Source organism: Protomyctophum parallelum (assembly GCF_964188405.1).
Source record: "Protomyctophum parallelum genome assembly, chromosome: 9".
Classification (NCBI taxonomy): Eukaryota; Metazoa; Chordata; class Actinopteri; order Myctophiformes; family Myctophidae; genus Protomyctophum; species Protomyctophum parallelum.
In genome coordinates this window covers 24,043,136-24,063,076 of record NC_139706.1, presented here as the reverse complement: position 1 = coordinate 24,063,076, position 19,941 = coordinate 24,043,136, and the positions used below count along the sequence as shown (strand labels likewise).

The 19,941-nt window shown below is 40.0% G+C and overlaps 2 protein-coding genes across 2 annotated transcripts; both read left to right on the top strand.

Annotated features, from left to right (window-relative positions):
* Nucleotides 1–800: 800 nt before the first annotated feature.
* On the top strand, nt 801–6,346 carry LOC310864305 (zona pellucida-like domain-containing protein 1; the record flags this gene model as incomplete). The annotated part of the gene is made up of 10 exons (XM_083772945.1): nt 801–939; nt 1,153–1,373; nt 1,683–1,864; nt 2,240–2,312; nt 2,451–2,548; nt 2,871–2,951; nt 3,188–3,359; nt 4,184–4,286; nt 5,870–5,899; nt 6,171–6,346. The coding sequence occupies 10 exons, from the start codon at nt 801–803 to the stop codon at nt 6,344–6,346; spliced, it is 1,275 nt and encodes a 424-aa protein (XP_083629071.1).
* A 5,761-nt stretch (nt 6,347–12,107) lies between these two features.
* Nucleotides 12,108–17,217, top strand: LOC310864491 (zona pellucida-like domain-containing protein 1; the record flags this gene model as incomplete). Its single annotated transcript, XM_083773179.1, has 9 exons — nt 12,108–12,204; nt 12,861–13,081; nt 14,191–14,375; nt 14,676–14,748; nt 14,969–15,066; nt 15,430–15,510; nt 15,809–15,977; nt 16,104–16,212; nt 17,084–17,217. The coding sequence occupies 9 exons, from the start codon at nt 12,108–12,110 to the stop codon at nt 17,215–17,217; spliced, it is 1,167 nt and encodes a 388-aa protein (XP_083629305.1).
* Between the last annotated feature and the right edge of the window lie 2,724 nt (nt 17,218–19,941).

Genomic DNA, 19,941 nt, shown 5'->3' with positions numbered 1-19,941 from the left:
GAATGTAGGCCGCAGCTCGCTCTGTGTATAAGCCGATGACAGCTTAATTCCTGGACTCGGGGGTCGGCCCCCCTGCTGAGGCCCCGCTGTTTGTGTTGTTTGACAGACAGAGATCAGACCGAGGAGAGATGAGTGGGAACCCTCTGAGTCCGCTCAAGTTTCTGGTCACTGTGAAAAGATTTGTCCAGGCCATTCAGATCTGATGAAGTTTCCCATGTTCTGTAGTACAGGGTCTTTTGGATAATAAGCTGCTCTGTCTTTCCCACATGCACGCACGCACGCACGCACACAGTACACACACACACACACACACACACGCACGAATGTGCACGCACGCGTGCGCACACACACACACACACACACACACACACACACACACACACACACACACACACACACATGTGCCTTCAAACTACAGTATGTGGTGTAGTGACAAATGTTTCACTCATCACAAACCAAGGTAAGAGGGATTTGGGTCAATTGCTTTGGTGTTAGATGAGGCAGAAAATGAGTGGAGAGAGTAGGCAAAAGGAGAGTGAGGTATAGCGGAGAAAAGGGAGTGAGGGAATGAGTTGCAAAGAGGGGGAACCTTTGTTTAAAAGGGGTGGAGCAGTTGAGGTTTGGGGCTAACGTGACAAGAGAAGTAAGTGTGTAGAGGGAACAACATTTGATGGGGGTACGATTCATAATAGTTTAGAAAGAAACCAGTGCAGTGCAATATTCTTTTGAATATCGAATCTTGAGAAAATCCATGCCGTAACCTGAGGAATATTGGTTGATGCAATGTTGACATTCTGAAGATGACAGTAAGTAAGCCTCTCACAGGTGCTGAAATGAAGCAAATGTTCTGTATTTTCCTAATGATGAGTAAGATTGCATCAGTCTCCACGCAATTCAATGGATACAACTGTGATGCCAACTACCACAGCAGATTTCCTGGTGAGAATACTCAAAATAAATAGCTTTATGTAATTGTGTAAATGTCAGACCTGTCATTCTCTCTCCTCTCCAAAATGTGGATTCTAAACCACCAGCTCTTTTAGCTTTATTTATTTATTTATTTCCACATCTTTTTTTTTTACTTCTATTTCAGTATGGTCCACTCACTTTCTATATTTTTTACACTCTGTCCTTAATTCTCTATTTCTCCAGCGGAGCGGGACATTAGTGTGTACTGTGGGGTTCAAACCATTACCTTGAAGATCAACTTCTGCCCAGTGTTGTTTTCTGGTTATACTGATGCAGACTTGGCATTAAACGGTCGGCATGGTGATGGCCACTGCAGGGGCTATGTCAACAACAACACTTTCCCCACAGCGGTGCTGTTCAGCATTAGCCTCAATACTCTGGAGTTCTGCGGGAACACTCTTGAGGTAAGGAGCACACAGTCAGCTGCAGCGTATGAAGAGGGCCTCGTACCAATTATAATTACAATACTAATTGAAATAGAATTGACACCTTCTCTAGGAAAATTACAGTTTTAAGCCTAATTTATATGCCAAATCTATGTTGCATCTGAGATATTTTGCTTAGATAGCAACATGTTTGACGATGACACTTTATCCTGGGGGATAAAGGTCTTTGCAAGGCCTCAGCAATATGGCAGTATTATCGGAATAAAACTTTTAAAGTGAAAATAATTAATAATAAAATAATAAATCTGTAAAACACTTTCTCCACAGGTAACCACGGCCTATGGGGCCAATGCCTATGGGAACATGTCTCTCGTGCAGATTGGGAATATCTCTGGCTATATTGACACTCCCGACCCGCCAACCATTATTAGCTACCTGCCTGGGCTACTGTATAAATTCAGCTGCAGTTACCCTCTAGAGTACTTGGTCAACAACTCACAGTTGGCATCGTGAGTTCCATCCAGAAAATCTGGATCTACAGTGAATTTATACTTTGAAATCCATATGTGACACATCTTCTCTTTTGCTCTTTTATTTTTGGGACAATAGTACGATAATAAAATTGTCTTTTGCTCCCCTTTGTTTTTGGTTTAGACTATAGTCATTGGTTAGACCAGTCCTACAACTACAACCTATCTCAAACCCTCACCCTAAACCTAACCTCCCACGGGGAAGCACACCTAAACTTAACCTTAACCCATGTCTAAGCAATGACTAGTCTAAACTAAGTATGCACCCCTTTAATATGATGTATTCATTGTGTGTATTACTGTGTTAATGATGTGAATACATAATAATGATAACCTCAAACTACCTTTTCATAGGTCATCTGCTGCAATATCTGTGAAGGAAAGCAACGGTACATTTGTGAGCACTCTTAGTATGGTCTTATACAATGTGAGTATGAAATTAGGTTTGATCATGTGAAAAGCATAATAATTCCTTCAAACCTGGCAGCTATATTGTGTCACATAAAAGAAAATCCAAATAAATAGCATTTGATTTGGTTTTCTTATGATTCTGTCTTTTCCACAGGACTCAACATACTACCAGCATCTCTCAATCCCAATGGCAGGGTTAGCTTTAAAAACCAGAGTGTTTGCAGCTGTCAAAGCCACAAACTTAGATAAACGGTATGAAATATTTTATATCCATGGTATTGCAGAGTCTCCCAAGTGATGGTTAACCATTAGACTCCTAGAGCATTGACATGTATTACATTATAGTTCTTTATCATACACTGGTAAAGTAGTACAACCTCAACACTTTTGAATCCCCATCTCTTCCAAATCAGCTCCAGACAGCTCTATGGTTTTCTTTTCATTGATTCTGTCATTATGTTGTTATACAGTTTGAAGGCGCCATTCCACAGCAGAGAATGACAGATCAGTACTATTCCTTGTGTGGCTAGATCTCTATTCTCCATCAAGGCCTCACGGTTTTGTCTCTCCATAGATGGAATATCTTGATGGACTACTGTTACACAACCCCCTCAGGGAATCCAAATGATGAACTGCGTTATGACCTTTTCTTTGGGTAATCTGTCTTTTTCTCAAATAATGCCGGGGTCAAAAGAAAAGTGCCCCATTGCCTATTCACCAGACCACCATACATAAATTAATGAACTCTAAAAGGCTTATCGCAAGGCTGGAAAGTATCTCAAATGGACATTTAAACATAGCAGCTTATAGTCTCACTCTCCATGTCTGTGTGCGCAGTGTGCATGCATTTTATGTACTGTAATATGAATGTGTTGTTCTCTTTTGAAACAGCTGCCACAAAGACCCACAGACAACAGTTTTTGAGAATGGGAACAGTCAGATGGGTCGCTTTGCCTTTGAGGTTTTCCGTTTTGTTAAACACCGACATCAAAAGATGTCTACAGTGTTCTTGCACTGCGTCACCAAGCTTTGCCGGGTGGATGACTGCATCATGCTCATACCGGTAAGTATAGGTAGGTTCTCCGAAAGTCTCTACATGGCTCCTGTAAATGACAATATGACTTAATGGATAGTATAAGCCATGTAAACCTGTAGCCTATGCCATGTCCATTTCCATCACACATGACCTTTTCCTTTGACCTTCATCTTTCCAGGACAGCTTACTTGCGATCAATCCCACCAAGTTCGCTGAAAATACGCCTATCCATTCTTGAGTTATTTTGTTTACAGACAGAATTTAGACATTATGATGTCATTTGATGTCACAGCATGACATCATAGAGCGTCGCAGTCCCGCCCCCTACCGGGTCCCAGGAAATGATTCCCTGTTCAAGCTCATAGACATTTCAAAAAGTATTTATTTAAAGACCTTTTAAGCCTCGTACAAAGCCAACTCGAGTTGTGACAAGTCATGACAACAAACACAAATTTTCGGGCCAAACAAATAATTAGAAAGAAGAAGAAAATGGCAGGTTAGGTTTTGTTGTTTTTCTTCTTTTGACTGATTGACTGTCAGATAGTGTCGGAACTAAAGCCTGTGTACCCGTGTGTAAGTTGTGTTAGGGAGGGAAAGTGTTAAGACTCCTCATTCCTGAGATACTGTATCAACAATTATGACATTTTGACCTTTGACCCTTTCAACTCAATGTTAATCATCTATTTGCGCCCAAAGAGAAGATTTACACATGAACATCAGCAGGCTGCCCTGAACATCTGGCCCAGTGTTATTTTGCTAACAGACAAACAGACAAGGTGAACATGAAAAACTACTGCTGCATGTCCTACAATGAAAGGTGCTTTTTAATAGTCTGAAAATGCAATTGCTAGATTTGTGGTCGACGCCGTAGGCGGGATGTGGAGCAGAAGCCAGATTCTAGGCCAGCCTCTGAGGAGGCCATCATCTCTGCAGGACCCATCATCACCAGGAGCGGTGAGTAATGGCCCACAGCAACACCCACACCCAGACTCACACAGAGGCATTAACATACTTCATCCACAGTCACATGCATGTCGCATCTACATTTCTCTGTATAAGTCCCCCATCTCTTCTGCTGTGCCTACTGCCTAGAAGTATCCCTGAATTCCTCCTCAGTCCATTTCCATCATCATGGCATCATCACATGAGCCATTTTCCCGTTTGCGTGCCGATCCCTGGAAATCTCATACCTAGCCACGTGTCATGTTTTTAAATGTTTATAAAATAAATGTTTTACAAAAAATGTAGAGTCATTCATTAAAACTCTTCAATTACCATGCTCAATCGAGCTACATCCCACACGTTTAACTGCTAGAAAAAGCTATAGCAGAAGATGTTATGTTAACAAGTTATTAGCTGTGTCAGGGGTTGACAGTTTGATACTAAGGTCTCAGAGGCACTTGCCCGAAAAGTAAATCGTCCATTATAAAATGATGATTACCTTTCAATTAAACAATTGTTTTACTGTGCGATAAAAATGTCTTAGATATTCTTTTTTTTGCCTACATGGCTATGAATATGACTATGGTTTCACACAAACTATTTGATATTTTATGTGTAGCAAGTGTAGCAACAGCACATTATAGGTAAACAGTGCTCTTATTTAACATTCCACAGACCAGATGATGGAGCACTCTGGCCACGTTCAGGTGTATAGATAGATATCTCGTGTCGTGTTTATAGACTGTTCCGTCCACTCTCAAACGAGCACTTGCCCGGTCGGACAACGCCTGCTGTGTACTTTGATTTCGGCTACTATCTGAATTATTATAATACATATGAAAATAGTCACTATAGTCAAGACTTTCCTGAAAGAATGCAGTCCTTAAGCTCAGACAGTGAGTTGGCACTGATGTGATGGGAGAATATATTTTGAATGCAGAGGATTGCAATTTCACTGAATCCCTATTTTATGGGATGCTGACAAATTGACACAAAGTCCAAGAGATGCTGCTTTCTCGCCCCAGTGGTATTAATTGCAGTCCAACACGTTTTTATTTCAATTCATATTGAATGATCAACACATTTTGATGAACAGGATCAACAGTGCATTGGATTTCTTCCTTGTTGGTCTATAGTATACAGTTTCTGCCACTGGACTTTGTGTTTATAAAGCTAACCGGTTCCAACAAAGAGCACCTGTCTAGAGAGCCACCTGACCCATGGAGCTCTTCTTCCCTTTGTTCTAAAGCTGTACATGTGATGGAAGAGTGCACTGCATTCAGCAGTGCATATTAATTCAATTTAATGGTAATACTTAAAGACTAGACCTAGTATTGCTTGTTTGTGTTAAGCCCTCACCCACCTAAAAAAGAAAAAGGGAAAACCAAAGAAAAGTTGAAATTATTTCTATATTGAAATTGTGCAGTTTTCCCAAATTCCACAAATTCCTGGGCTTAATTTCCCTTATATTTTCTAGAATGTATCAAAGTTGTCAGATCGTTTGAAACTCTATTTGTCTACCCAAAAAATAGGTGGCTGTGAATAAAAAAGTATTGTCAAAAACATTTTAATGAACACTGTCTCAATATTTACAGATGAAACACCAGCCAACAACTCACGACTTGGTAAGCTTTCTTTAACACATTGTTAACCAACATTCAGGTATGGAGTGAATGTAGCTCGCATACACACGCACGCACGCAAGCACACACACACACACACACACACACACACACACACACACACACACACACACACACACACACACACACACACACACACACACACACACACACACACACTTTTGGAAAACCTGAAAATGCGGCTATATTAGCTATCAGGTCATGTCAATGATTGCATACAGTAGTTGTTAAGTTTGTTTTTGTTATCCTTCAGCTGCATCTAGTAACACCTCCCTGCCAATGAATCCAGTGACCAGTGCGCTGCTCTCGGGCGTGGTTATCCTAGGTGGGCTCAGTATCAGCTTTTTCCTGCTCTCAGTCCGCCTGCTCCATAATACCCGCCTACCCACAGTCACATCCTCAGGATCCTGGAACCCCACCTTCAAATGAACAGATTGAGTTCTGTGCGTTTACATGTGCCACGCATGTAATAAACTGTCTATTTACAATCTACATGAGTGGTATTCACCATGTGTACTGACTATTGTAATGTAAATGCTACCCCCCTCCCCCCTTTATTTTAACACATTATACTATATTGCATTTTTTATCTCTTTATTAATGTCTGCTTGCTTTTATTAAGTGTTTGTTTGCATGTGTCCTGCATGTATGCATAACCAGTGAATGGCCAGTGTGTGTGTGTGTGTGTGTGTGTGTGTGTGTGTGTGTGTGTGTGTGTGTGTGTGTGTGTGTGTGTGTGTGTGTGTGTGTGTGTGTGTGTGTGTGTGTGTGTGTGTGTGTGTGCGTGCGTGCTTGCGTGCGTGCGTGCGTGCGTGCGTATCCGGCATACATTTATTTTGCATTGTAAATACCTGTTACTCATGTCCTGTCACATCATGCCAGTCGGGCACTGCCTGGGTAGTACTCTGTATTTTCTTTTCTTTTTTATATATATTTATCTTTTTATATATATCTATTTTTTAAAGTGACGTGTTTTATTCTTTGTTAAAGCTGGCCTTCTGTAGGTCCTGATAGAAAATACTATTGAATACCTCAGTAAGCTATACTTGCAATCTGTTGTTTGGAACAGGATCTGTTACATTGAACCAAATGCATTCTTTCAAGTAGGCTATTGTGACACCATTAAATGAACACAAACATTATAGTACAGTAAGATGATTTAAATCTAATAAGGACCACTGAAGGATGACCTGCTGACTCTGTGACACATCCGTTATTACTGAACAAAATGATAAAAGTGTAAGGTGTATACAGCGGCTATATCATAGATAGACTGTGAATGATCTTTTTCCTTATGTGCATCGTTTATATTAAAACTGATGAATGAGTAATGAAGTTTCAAAAGGCCTTGACAGCTCAATACATCAGCTCATGGTACCAGATCACAAGATATGCTTTTATTGAAGGTACCAAAAACTACTACTAAATTGGGAGATACTGCCTTCAGGGTGTATGCTCCACATTTATGGATTTATTGTGAAAACAAATTGAAGTTGAATGTCCTTTACTACTTTTAAAAGACTCTTAACTGACCTCACACTAGAGGAAGGCATATGCACCTGCTTTTTGTAATATTTGGTTATAAGGTTTTGTTTCTGTGTGTATGTGCTTGTGTATTATATTTGTTGTACTGTCACTGTGTGTCCATGTCATGTATGTAAAATCATTGCCGTAAATGTTCTTGTTTGTATACAGGGCGCCATTGAAAAAGAGACCCTGGTCTCAATTGGATTCCCCTGAAATAAAGGTTTCAATCAATCAGCTAGCATTTGCCCTTGTTCTGGATTGGATCCTTCATGATTCCACAAGCTTTGCTGACACAGCGATTGTCGTACAGGGCTTCGATGGGGGAGAGATCACATCCGCTGATGCGTTCGGTTGTCCGCACAACCCCATCTACATTGCCTTGCGGTTGAGGTCGGTGCAGCTGCCATATATACCAGGCAGTGAAGCAGCCAGTCAGGATGTTCTCTGTGGTGGCTCTGTAGAGAAAGCCTTTAGAACTTTGGGACCCATGCCAGCTTTCTTTTTTTTTTTTTCTTTTTTTTTTTTGGGTTAAACATATGTTTATTGATTTTTCTTTACAACATTAAATTCACAGTAATTTCAAAACAATTATTCACATATATTTCCCCCCCCCCCACATCTAGTACATGGGCCAGTGGGGTTGATAGGAATAGATTCTGGTGGCAAATTCTAATGATGCTTTTTATGTTCCCACATATGGTATCATTTAAGCCCTGGTACCAACAGTCATTAAGACATGTGAATCCCTCGACTCCTTCAAAACCGCTCTCAAAGGGCACCTACGGATGGCTGCAATTCGAAACTGGCCTCTGTAAAATCTGAATCCCCCCCCCCCCCCCCCCCCCATTTTCCCTCACTGTATATTGTATCTTTTCCCTTTTTTGCTTCCCATATGATGAATTCCTGTTCTGTTCTTTAGCTACATAGAAATGTCTATTTGTATGTCTCTAAATGTTTGTATGTCTTTAAATGTTTTGATGAATTGAACAATGTGGACCCTGTTGTAAACAAGTGTAATGCTTAATTGGGTCGTCCACTCACAGTTGACAGTCTTTGTATTGAGTTTGTGCTTAAAATGTACTGTAAATTCTACAAACTGTTAATAAATATTTCAATCAATCAATCAAAGCACTACCAACTTGGTAGCTTTCTACTTGCTACCACCACTTTTATATGAGAAATAACCGAAATTCTCATTTTTTTATTCATTTTCATCCTTCATCCTTATAATACAAGTTAATACATTAAACTATGCCTGGAATTGATGGGGACTGAATTATAAAACATTGTAATGACAAAAAATGGTTATTGGGAATATAGAATAAAGGTATACAAGAGTAATAATTCAAAAAATAGGTCAAATTAGTATTTTCGTTTCACAAAATGGGCTATATTTCCCACCATATTACATTTAGACTTAGAGACTTGCATTTAGCATTACAGTGTACCCAAAAGACTCCCTGATGTTGAAATATAACAATTATTAAACAAAAAGTAGATAAGTATGGCATAGAATGATCCCCCACCCCTGGGAAATTACCCTGCAGAAAGTTACAAGTTACTGTTCACATGTAAATATCATTAATATCTTTCATTTCACTGATAGTAATTTATGTTAGATGTTTGTTGAGCATCTCACAGTCTGACCTAGTTCTGGGAGTGGGCGTGTCTGGGCCTCCTGCCTGGCAGGTGGACACCACCTGGAGACAATCATCCTGCAATCAAGCCAGCCCTATTTAAGCCCCAGTTTGACTGGAGCTCAGATTTGTTTCTCCACTCAGACAGAGCAGTGAGCAAGCCAGTCAGCAAGTAAGCAAGCATTAGCAAGCAAGCAAGCATTATCAAGCAAGCATGGAACCAGATCAGAGACCAGTAATCAATAGGCAGGAGTCCGTGTTGTACACAGTTCTTTGGAATCTCCAATGGCCCCATTAGTAGAACCGAGGGACTTAAATTCATGGGCTACGTTATTACAAGCTGCCCAGATCCGTGAATTTCAGCCCATCCTGGATATTGCACATAACTTGCCTCCAAATGAAATCCCCAAAATAAAATATCATGCTAAGTGCAGGAAAACTTTCACAATGAAAAGAGATTTAGACACCATTGTGCAGCGACAATCCAGCGAAAATGCAACATCATCCAATGATGAAGTTAAAATACGACGATCAATTAGACAACCAGGGTCAAGCTCAACTGTTTATGAGAAAGTATGTATTGTATGTGAAAAAGTACAGAAATATATCAAAGGCACAAAAACACGGGAACCTTTAATAAAATGTGTCACAGAGGACACACACATTCAGACATTCATTCAGACAGACATTGAGTTAATTATAGTATGATATGATATGATATATGATAATGATATATATTTTTCTTAGTAGCCTAGTAAGCCTACTTATACTATTGCAGGTAAAATATAGCATAGATTCTCAGACAAAATATGACCCCAGCTGATTTCTGATGTCATCAATATTAATATGTGCAGGATATATGTCAGGACCTGTTCTGACATTCCATACGTTGATCATTCCCGAAACCCCATCCATCCTTCCTCTTCCATGTCTCCCCCCCCCCCCCCTTTTTAAGAGTTGTTATGGGGCTTTTAATTATGCCTTTATTGACAGTGAACAGTAGACAGAGAGGAAAGGGGGAGAGAGAGAGAGATGGGGATCGAGTGACACGCGGCAAAGGATGTCGTGCTCGGGAGTCGAACCCAGCTGACATATCGAACCCAGTCGAACCCAGCTGACATATCAAGTAGGTCTACAATAACACCAACACATCCACATCAGTAACAAACTATGTGGCCTAATCACCTTCTTGGCTGGGCGGAGACCTGTGCGCTGATGAGCACTTTTTCTAGACATCCCTCCTCCTCTCTCTCTCTTATCTACTGATGATGCCACAACCTTTTTGTTTTGTTTTTTACCAAATATGTTTGCACACTGATAATATCCTCCCACTCAACTCATTAATGCAACACAATACAGGTGTGTAAGCTAGTACTGCTGACAATGACCCTGATGAAGACTGGGTCACAATTTCATATAGGTTTTAGGATTATCTTTGTGAACAATTCCCTATGCCAGTATGCCCCAAACAACAGAATACTATGATACAATATGATATATCACATATTTTAGTTTATTTGGATGAATTTCTAACATTAAAACATACTTATAATTAACATAATGTGTTTTTTATATGGAAGAATTGAGAACGATTAAAGAAAAGTCACTATTGCGTAGTCGAGGTAGGCCTATTATATTATCATTGAAAACTGGTGCAACTTTCCTTCTAAAGAGCATATACTGGGTAGGGTTAATTCAGTTGAACCCAAGTTCAACTGAAGTTCCATGAGAAACCACAGCCAGGAAGTTTATTCTTTTGAGTGACCTGAAAATATGATATGTCGTAGGGAGTGTTTGAGGGACAACTCAGAAATGATCATGTGAGGACAGGAGGGCATTCAGTCCGTTTGGAGTGTACACGTCATAACTATGACAATGTAAGTACGGTGTCCGTAATCCTCTTCATAGTTTTATACATTTTGACAAAAGAGCGAGGCCAACACTGATACCCTGATTTGACCCTAATCAGTGAAAATGACTTCTCTTCCCAGGTGACTCACTTGACAAGATCATGTTCCAATGTCCTTCACCCATTTCCCAAAACTTGAATGTGGAAGATGATCTGTTTACCTGCTGGGACCTTGTGTTTTGACTCACTAGCTAAATTACAGCAAAATTACTCAATGATTAAGTAAGAACATTCCTCTTATTATTATTATTATTATTATTACATTTATTATTATTATTATTTTCACAATCACATACCGTACACATAATTGGTACTTAAATTACTTTTTTAATAATAAAATATTCACTAATAATTAAAATTAATTATTAGTGACATCCTTCAAACTATAAAATTGCTGAGCTAACACCTGAATTTCGAAGTGATCATTTGCGCTAATTTATCAATATTTTGGGTCACCCAGGTTCAGGTCCGGACACATTAAACCTATAGACAGCTATATGGGGAAACAGGACCTCCCTTTTCATTGTGCTCATAGTCCCAGTAGACTATGAACCATACACTTTCTTACTTTATTAAGTTTCATATTAGTATGTAAAGGAGTTCATTGCACACACAATGCCACAAAGCCACTTTGTGACATTGACATTGTTTAGCCATGTAACTTTGAAGGTGACTGTGTTGGGTTTCACCAATTGCCTCAAGGAAAGTACCATGGTGCCTCAACCACAAAAGTGAATTGTTTAAGCAAACCGAGGCAGCTCCACCAAAATGGCATTGACCCCGTTTCCATCCAATCCTAAAACAGCATTGCAACTTGACAGCTATTCCGCTTGCCATATATAAGACAGACCACTGTGGACACACCTCGACACAACTGAGAGACTGAAGAGGTAAGACACAAGCATCTGACTGAGCTGAGGTATCTGCATATACACAGCATAAGACTTTCATTGCTTGACAACATTGGATTATCCAGCTTGTTTTGGACCTTCAGCATCCATACGCACCTCACTGGATCTACAAATGTTTTGCTGTACACTGTTTTGGATTTTCATCTTCCGCTTGCTTGCTTGCTTTTATCTTTACCTCAGCATTTCACAGAGGCCATTCCGGTGACATGGCTTTAGTCTGTTTCCTCATCCTGAGCTCCTTTTGGATTGCGGGCCGAGAGGCCCTTACACTAACTGAATGCGGAATGTTTGGTAGGAGACCAGGTAAAGGACTAACATCTATTCTCATAACATGGAGCGGTTCTTTATTTATTAGGCCTGACCTCAAAACTAAAAGAAATTCTTCTAAATCCTCCAGTTTTCTGAAATAAATATTTTCACGATTTAAAAAAAAATAGCAGACCTACAAGCTCATAGCGCGCCATGTTTAAAACACCAAAAGGGGTTCCTGCCCAAAATGGGTTAAGATAAGTTCATATGTTGTTATGTTCTAATTTAAAATAGGGGACTGACTTAATTTGTACAACAACTTGGGTCATAGTTTATTCATTGTAAAGTCCACTTGAATGTCATCATCTACAATACTAATAATATTTATAGGGTTACACACACACACACACACACACACACACACACACACACACACACACACACACACACACACACGCAAGCCACACACGCAAGCCACACACACACACACACACACACACACACACACACACACACACACACACACACACACACAATTAGTTATTTTATTAGTTATTAATATACCGGTAATTATTATGCAATATAATACTCACCCTCAGCATGTCATTGAAATGACCTCACCTGAATGTCATCCTCTCCTAAAGTTATGTTGCATAGCAAATGATCTGATGATGCACTCAGTAACATTACTGTCTGATCCTCTTCAACAGAATATACTGACATATCAGTGTCTTGTGGGACCAACAGCATTGAACTGGCCATTCTAATCTGCCCAGCTATGTACACTGGGTACAATGGGAGCTTGCTGGTGCTGAACCATATTATGGATAACGTGGGCTGCAAAGGAACGCTGGACACTTCAGTGGCTCCTCCGGTGCTGAGATTTAGCTTCCCCATCAGAGAAGGAAATGCCTGTGGTAGTAAGTTCAAGGTAAGTCCTGGGGGCACAGATGTCTGCCATTTTGGGTTACTTTGTCTGTCTGTCTGTCTGTCTGTCTGTCTGTCTGTCTGTCTGTCTGTCTGTCTGTCTGTCTGTCTGTCTGTCTGTATTTCTTGTGCACACTGCCAGTAGGCCATAGAAGTATCTCCATACATTTCTTTCCCAGATTTATAGGCTACTTTTTGAAATATTTAACTTCTATTTAATAATAATTCAATAGAAATTAAATATTTAAATAATAATAATAATAAATAAAAATAAATAATGGCAGTCGGATATTCAGGCTGAAACCTTACTCAAATATGGAGTCAAATGTCACAGAAGACTCATAGAATATGAAGTGTGAGATCCACAGAGCCACCCCATTATTAGACCACATCTTGTGCAGTTGAAAATAGTTTAAAATAATGTGACTTCTCCTGTCTCTATTCTGAGGTGAATATTCTGTGACATATATAGCTTGTACATTGGCAGTTTCCTTGCAGTGATATTTGGTGTGGAGGGGAAAAAGGTGTGGGCCAAGTATAGGGCCCTGAGGGATCCTGATCAACAAAGTATACAGGCTATAGGGTTTTAGTGCTTAAAGGGATTGTGACATTAAAAAAAAGGTTTTGGAATTGTTCTTGTTTTTTTTAGGTTTTCTAATCTCAATTGCACCCAAAAAACATGAACTTTTAATATTCAGTAGATTTTCTGTGATCTGGGGTTTTCTGGCTCAAACAGGTGCTCTGATTTGCCGGCAGTAAGTGACATCACTTACTGCAAATCCCATATATGTCAATGGGATTTGCCAGCAGATGTCACTGTTTCACTGTGTTGCCTGTTTTCATTGTAGCTCAAAAGGCCCCAAAAACCCCAAAGAAAACTTCAGACCACAGAAAATCCACTGAATGTTCAAAGTTCAGGTTTTTTGGGTGTAATTGAGGTCATAAAACCTAAAATAAAAAATAAAAATAAATGAAAATGAATGTCATAAAACCTTTAAGAACTTGAATGTGTACTGTTGCTAAGCAGGTACGATGCACATCACTGCACAGTGTCCACTTGGTGTCAGTCTGATGTTCCAGAACTGCATTAACAATCTGTTGTTAACTTCTCAGACCACAAGTGCACCAGGGTCGGGGGTTTTCTCGGACTTCTCCAACATCCAGGAAGTCAACGTGAGTGGAGTGATCAGGTCTTGGGATCCTACCATTGGAAAGATCACCTACAATGCAGAGCTCAAGTACTATTACTCTTGTGCCTACCCACTTGAGTATCTCATTAACAACACCCAGGTGGATGTGTAAGTGTTTTGTTTTGTCTTAATGCATGATATAGAGGGATTGCATAATACGATGCGTTAAGCAGCATGCATACAGTAAATGTCTATCATACTTCCTGAGCATATTTTACTCTCCTATTGAGAGCAGGATATTCATAATGAATTTAATGGCTTGGTTTATATAGTGTTCAGATGGATGCATCAGTGTTTTGCTTGATTCATACTTGGTTACGCGACACTGGCACACAACTAAGCATAAATCACTCTTTTGTCTGCTCTGTATGGACCTTCGCTCACTGTTGCTTCTCTATTCCCTCTCAGGTCAGCCTCCTCCATTGCTTTGAAAGACAACAATGGGAGCTTCATCAGTACTCTGAGCATGGCCTTGTTCCGGGTGAGAAAACACATTCACAGTAGTGCTATCTCAAATGCATGCACGGACACATAGATTTCTGAGCTGCACAAATTGGCAAACGCCAACGGATAACCACCATGAAGAGGAACGTGCTCACATATCTCAGATATTAGGCTCTATCCACTGTTAAGCCTAGAAGTTTGAACATCTGCATTTCAATTACTTTCATATTAATTGCCATGCCTTCTTTGTTTGCCAGGATCTGAATTATACTACGCCCCTCATAATACCACCTCGGGGTCTTGAACTGCGAACTAAAATCTACGTACAGGTGAAAGCCTCCAATCTGACATCCCTGTAAGAAACCATTTTTTCATGACAGCAATGCATATTTTCATACGATGATTAGGAAATTGATTTGTAGGTACTTTGCTTGTCTGTATGTGTGTACAGTATATAATTTGTATCTATGTCTGTATGAATGCATGTACTGTATGCACCGTATGTATACATAAATATTGTATGTATGCATGCTTGCTTGCACATGCTAGCATTGTATGTATGGACACGCATACACTGATACATACTGTAGATATATTATTATTTCAGCATATTGTTGGTTAGTGTGTCCGACTGAATAATTAGTTATAGACTTTGAGGACTCCACCTGTGACCTGGAGTCTCTGACTCGGTGCTGTGGACCTCACTTTTTCTGCACAGGTACCATGTTCTGCTGGACCGGTGCTATGCCTCAGTCTCTCCTCAACCCAACAATTCTACTTTCTTCAATCTCTTTGTCTCGTAAGTCAAACAGCACAGTTGTATAATCACTGTTCTACAAACGTAACTTATTTCCTCTCGCTTGATCAAGGCCTGATGGCGGTTTCTGCCCGATGGTCACCAGAATTCCACATTAAATTCAAACACTTCCATATCTGTACAGGCTTTCCACTTTTCATGCAGTAAATACACAGCCACCTCAAGTCAGGGGAGCCTTTATTCTTAAATTCACCTCATTTATTTTCAATCATTAATATACTTTCTGTATCTATCTGTGTGCAAATGAGCGCTTGAGGTGAGGTTCGCCTTTTTCCAAAAGTTGCTCTAGAGATCCGATGACAATCATGTTGGAGAACGGGGACAGCCAGAAGGCCCGCTTCTATTTCCCTGCATTCCGCTTCCTTGAGCAGCAGAACCAAACGGTCTCCACCTACTACCTTCACTGCATCACCCGACTCTGTGAGCGCTCCACCTGTGAGACCTTTAAAGTAAGCCGAAACCTTTCACACCAATAGCACAGTCAAATCAGTGTTCATTTAACTCAGATTGTACAAATGAATGTCACCGAGGATTTTACCGTGAACCAATCTGTCTCTTTCGCTCTGATTCCACAGCAGTGCAACAACAGGAGGAGAAGGAGGGATGCTGAGACCACTATCATCCGCGATGGTATCACTGAGGCATCTTTACTCACGGTACCCATTGCAACCCAGGCAGAGAACAGTATGTCTCCCATCAGTCGATCAGCATGTATACACATACATTTAAACTCTACATCTTCTATTCTGTCCATGTCTGTCTCTCATGCCTTTTCTCACTTTCTCTAAATAAAAATAGAGAAATAATCAAATATATTTCAGACTATTTTACAATCATTCAAAATTAACCATCGATAATGACTTTGAGTATTTCTCACATTTCTTTCTTCTAGCCGCTGTAATCCAGTATAACGGTAAGTCTATTTTGCATCAATATTATTATTTTAATTATTGTCTCTGCCTGGCCGGATGGCCGAAGGCCATAGGGTCGTGGTTGTTTTCGTGGTAGTGGTCCGGGCGCCTGGGCTGCTGATGCAGCCTGACATCCAATCGAATCCCGATACCGACGACCTTTGCTGCGTGTCACCCTCTATCTCCCTCTCCCCATTTCCTGTCAGCCTGCTGTCCTATCAATAAAGGCACAAAAGCCCAAAAAAACAATCATTAAATAAATAAACAAACAGAGCCAAAAGCAATTTCTCTTCCATCCATAGGGGATGGAAGAGACACACACACACACACACACACACACACACACACACACACACACACACACGCATCCACTTTGTGTCTTGATGGCTACACCCAACAACTGACACATCTGTGCAGAAATACACAGCCCGGCCTGGCAGAGACCTGTGCGCTCCTCTGAGCGCACTTTTCGAGTTTAGTCATGCATCCCCCCGTCCCCGCCCCCCGCCCCTCCCCAAACAACAGTATTATTAACTTCATTATTAATGAATGTATTGTCTTCACATGACATTGGGTGCTTTGTTGCCCTATGTGTGTGATCATTGTGATGTATGATTTTTGTTGTCATTCTCCTTTGTGTGCAGACCCCTCTACCCAGCGTATTCGCAAGGGTCAGGCAGTCGGCCTGGGGATCTCAGTGGCTGTCCTCGGTGTGATAGGGGTGATTGCTGTACTGGTGGCTGCAGCCTTCTATCGAAAGCTCAAGCGGCTAAGTTAGCATTAATTAACATGACATGATGAAATATCATGACATGATGAGACAGGGCCACATTTCCATACTGGTGGAGGTATGAATGGGTTTCTCTGAATCAACGTATATGGTTGGTTTTGTATTTTCTCTCTCTCGTTTATTTTGTTGTTAGCGTTGGCTCTCGTTTTTGGAAAGCTAAACCTTTTCACCACTTGAACATGAAGTTTGAATATTCCACATAAGAAAAGAAAGAAATGACATTTCAAATCCAGACAGGATGGTCAAGGAGACCAAAAGATGGCTACATACTCCAGTCTAAATGACCTAAAAAAAACAGTGAGTTTGTTAGTGTGTGAGTATTCCAGGAGTATGTCCGGTGCTCATGCTTTTCGCTTGTATATGTAATAGAAAAAAGCCTGCCCGCCTGTGTATGAACCATGAGCACAGGTGAAGCAGACAGCAGACTACCATTGGCCTACCAACTACTGACTAAAAGTCATAGATTTGCTTTGCCATTTTGAAGGACATAGACTTTTGTTCAACCCAGCGCTTGCTTACGTGAATGTTACTGTACATTTTTTGTTTTGTTGTTGCATGTTGTAGTAAGCATGTATTATTAAATTCAAGGTGAAAACTTTTAGCCAATATTCTGTACCTCACATAAGGCACAAAAATGTACAAACCAAAATTCAAACATACAGTATAACCATAATGTCAAGAAGACAAGTGGGCACATTTGTTTATTTATTTGCAGAAAGCATCCCAAACATATTTTGGTCTGCTAATTTGACTTGACTTGAAGTTGAACCAATGTATCCAAGTCTGAGATCAACACATTCAGAGTTTTAAGAAGTCTCAGGGGTATTTTCATTATATTAAACATTATTTGCAATAATGTATAATTCTATTATGTGCAGCTAAGTAACTGTTATGAGAAAGAAATTATATATTTGTCAAGAATGAATGGTTGCTGTTGTTTCTGTTCATGTCTGCATGCATTACCATTAATCAAGTCTAGTCATATCTATTCTATTCATCAATAGAAATTGCCCTGCAATATACACTACCTAAATCAATGATATCAATATTCATCCCACCTTCACAAATGCAAATATCACAAATTAGATGCTTCCTATAAGAGGAATTATGTTGGTTTTGATTCCTTTCATTGATTTAATGGAAATTAATGAATGAATTAAATTATTTAAATGTAATTTAAATTTCAGGAAATTGAACAGAGATGGCAGACCATTTATAGAAAGAAAGAAATTAAGAAAGAAAGAAAGAAAGAAAGAAAGAAAGAAAGAAAGAAAGAAAGAAAGAACTGAAATGGTCCATGAAAGTGATGTTTTTATTTTTACTCTCCACTAGAGGGTACCTAATCACCATTTTCAATTATGGCTCTTAATGTATGGTGACTGTATGGTTCAACTTCATCATGTACAATTCCAAACACCAATCTATCTGCAAAGATGATCAAAATAAGTGACTGACATCACAAACAAGGGAATGAATCAGTAATAAATTTGGCCTTCCAATTAGGCCCTTCATAATTGTAAAATAGATGGAAAATACATCACATATTCATACACACATTCACGCCCATGGTGGAAACAACCATGCCGGGCACCATCTTGCTCATTGGGAGCACGGACACATAAGCATGGATCCATGGGGGATCATCAGGTACCGAACCGGATACCTTCCAGTTAGTAGGTGGCCAAACTACCTCCTGAAACACCTAAAGTAGATTTAGTTTAGCTTTCCGAAGAGTAAGATTCAAGATTCTTTATTCATGTTAGATGTATACCAAGTGAAGTATAGGAGAGTAAAACCATTGGGTTTCGGCTCCTCGACATTGGACCCCATCAGCACGACCTGCATGGTGTCGGCCTGACTGGAAGTCCATGGATCCAGCCGCGTTGATTCCCTGGAGTTTGGTGTCGAGTCTGCAGGAGGGGACTTAGCTCTGGTCCATATAGCTCTAATGCAAAGGCATTAGAGCTATGGTTCAGAGTTAGAGGAGACTATGGTGATGAATACTGAATGGTGTACTATATGAACAGCATCCTCATAATATGAGGATGCTGTTCATACACAGTTATATTATATAGAGTTCCTCTTCTCCAGGTGGGTGAGGGTGGTTTTGAGTATTGTGGCTATGATGACATCGTCCGTGGATCTCTGTTTATACTGGTAAGCAAATTTGGGAGGGTCCGGTCAGGGTGGGAGGTAACATGCTACAGATTAGTCAAGAAAAGCATGCTTTATTTTATTTCATCGTACATGAACAGTGTCGTGCGCTGAAAATAGCATCTCTACAAAGGGACCCCAAAGGGAAGTGACATATACATGTGACATATACAGTATATGACATATATATGTACAGTGAACAGTGTCGTGAACAGTGTCGTGCGCTGAAAATAGCATCTCTACAAAGGGACCCCAAAGGGAAGTGACATATATATGTGACATATATATGACATAATATATATGTTCCCCTATACCTAAACCCAGTGGCAATCTTTCTTCCCAGCTATTAAAAACAACCTTTTTTTTTAATAATGAACCATAAGGTGTCTCTTCAATATGTTGGAGTAATTGTATGTTAGATAAATCTACCCTATTTTATACGGGATTCTCTCTAATTTCATTAAAACAACAAGGATGCGTGTGTGCTCTCATTCTCTCTAATGGTTACTTTGGACAGTAACCTTTAGAGACAGATGGTGGGACCTCTAAAATGTTAAT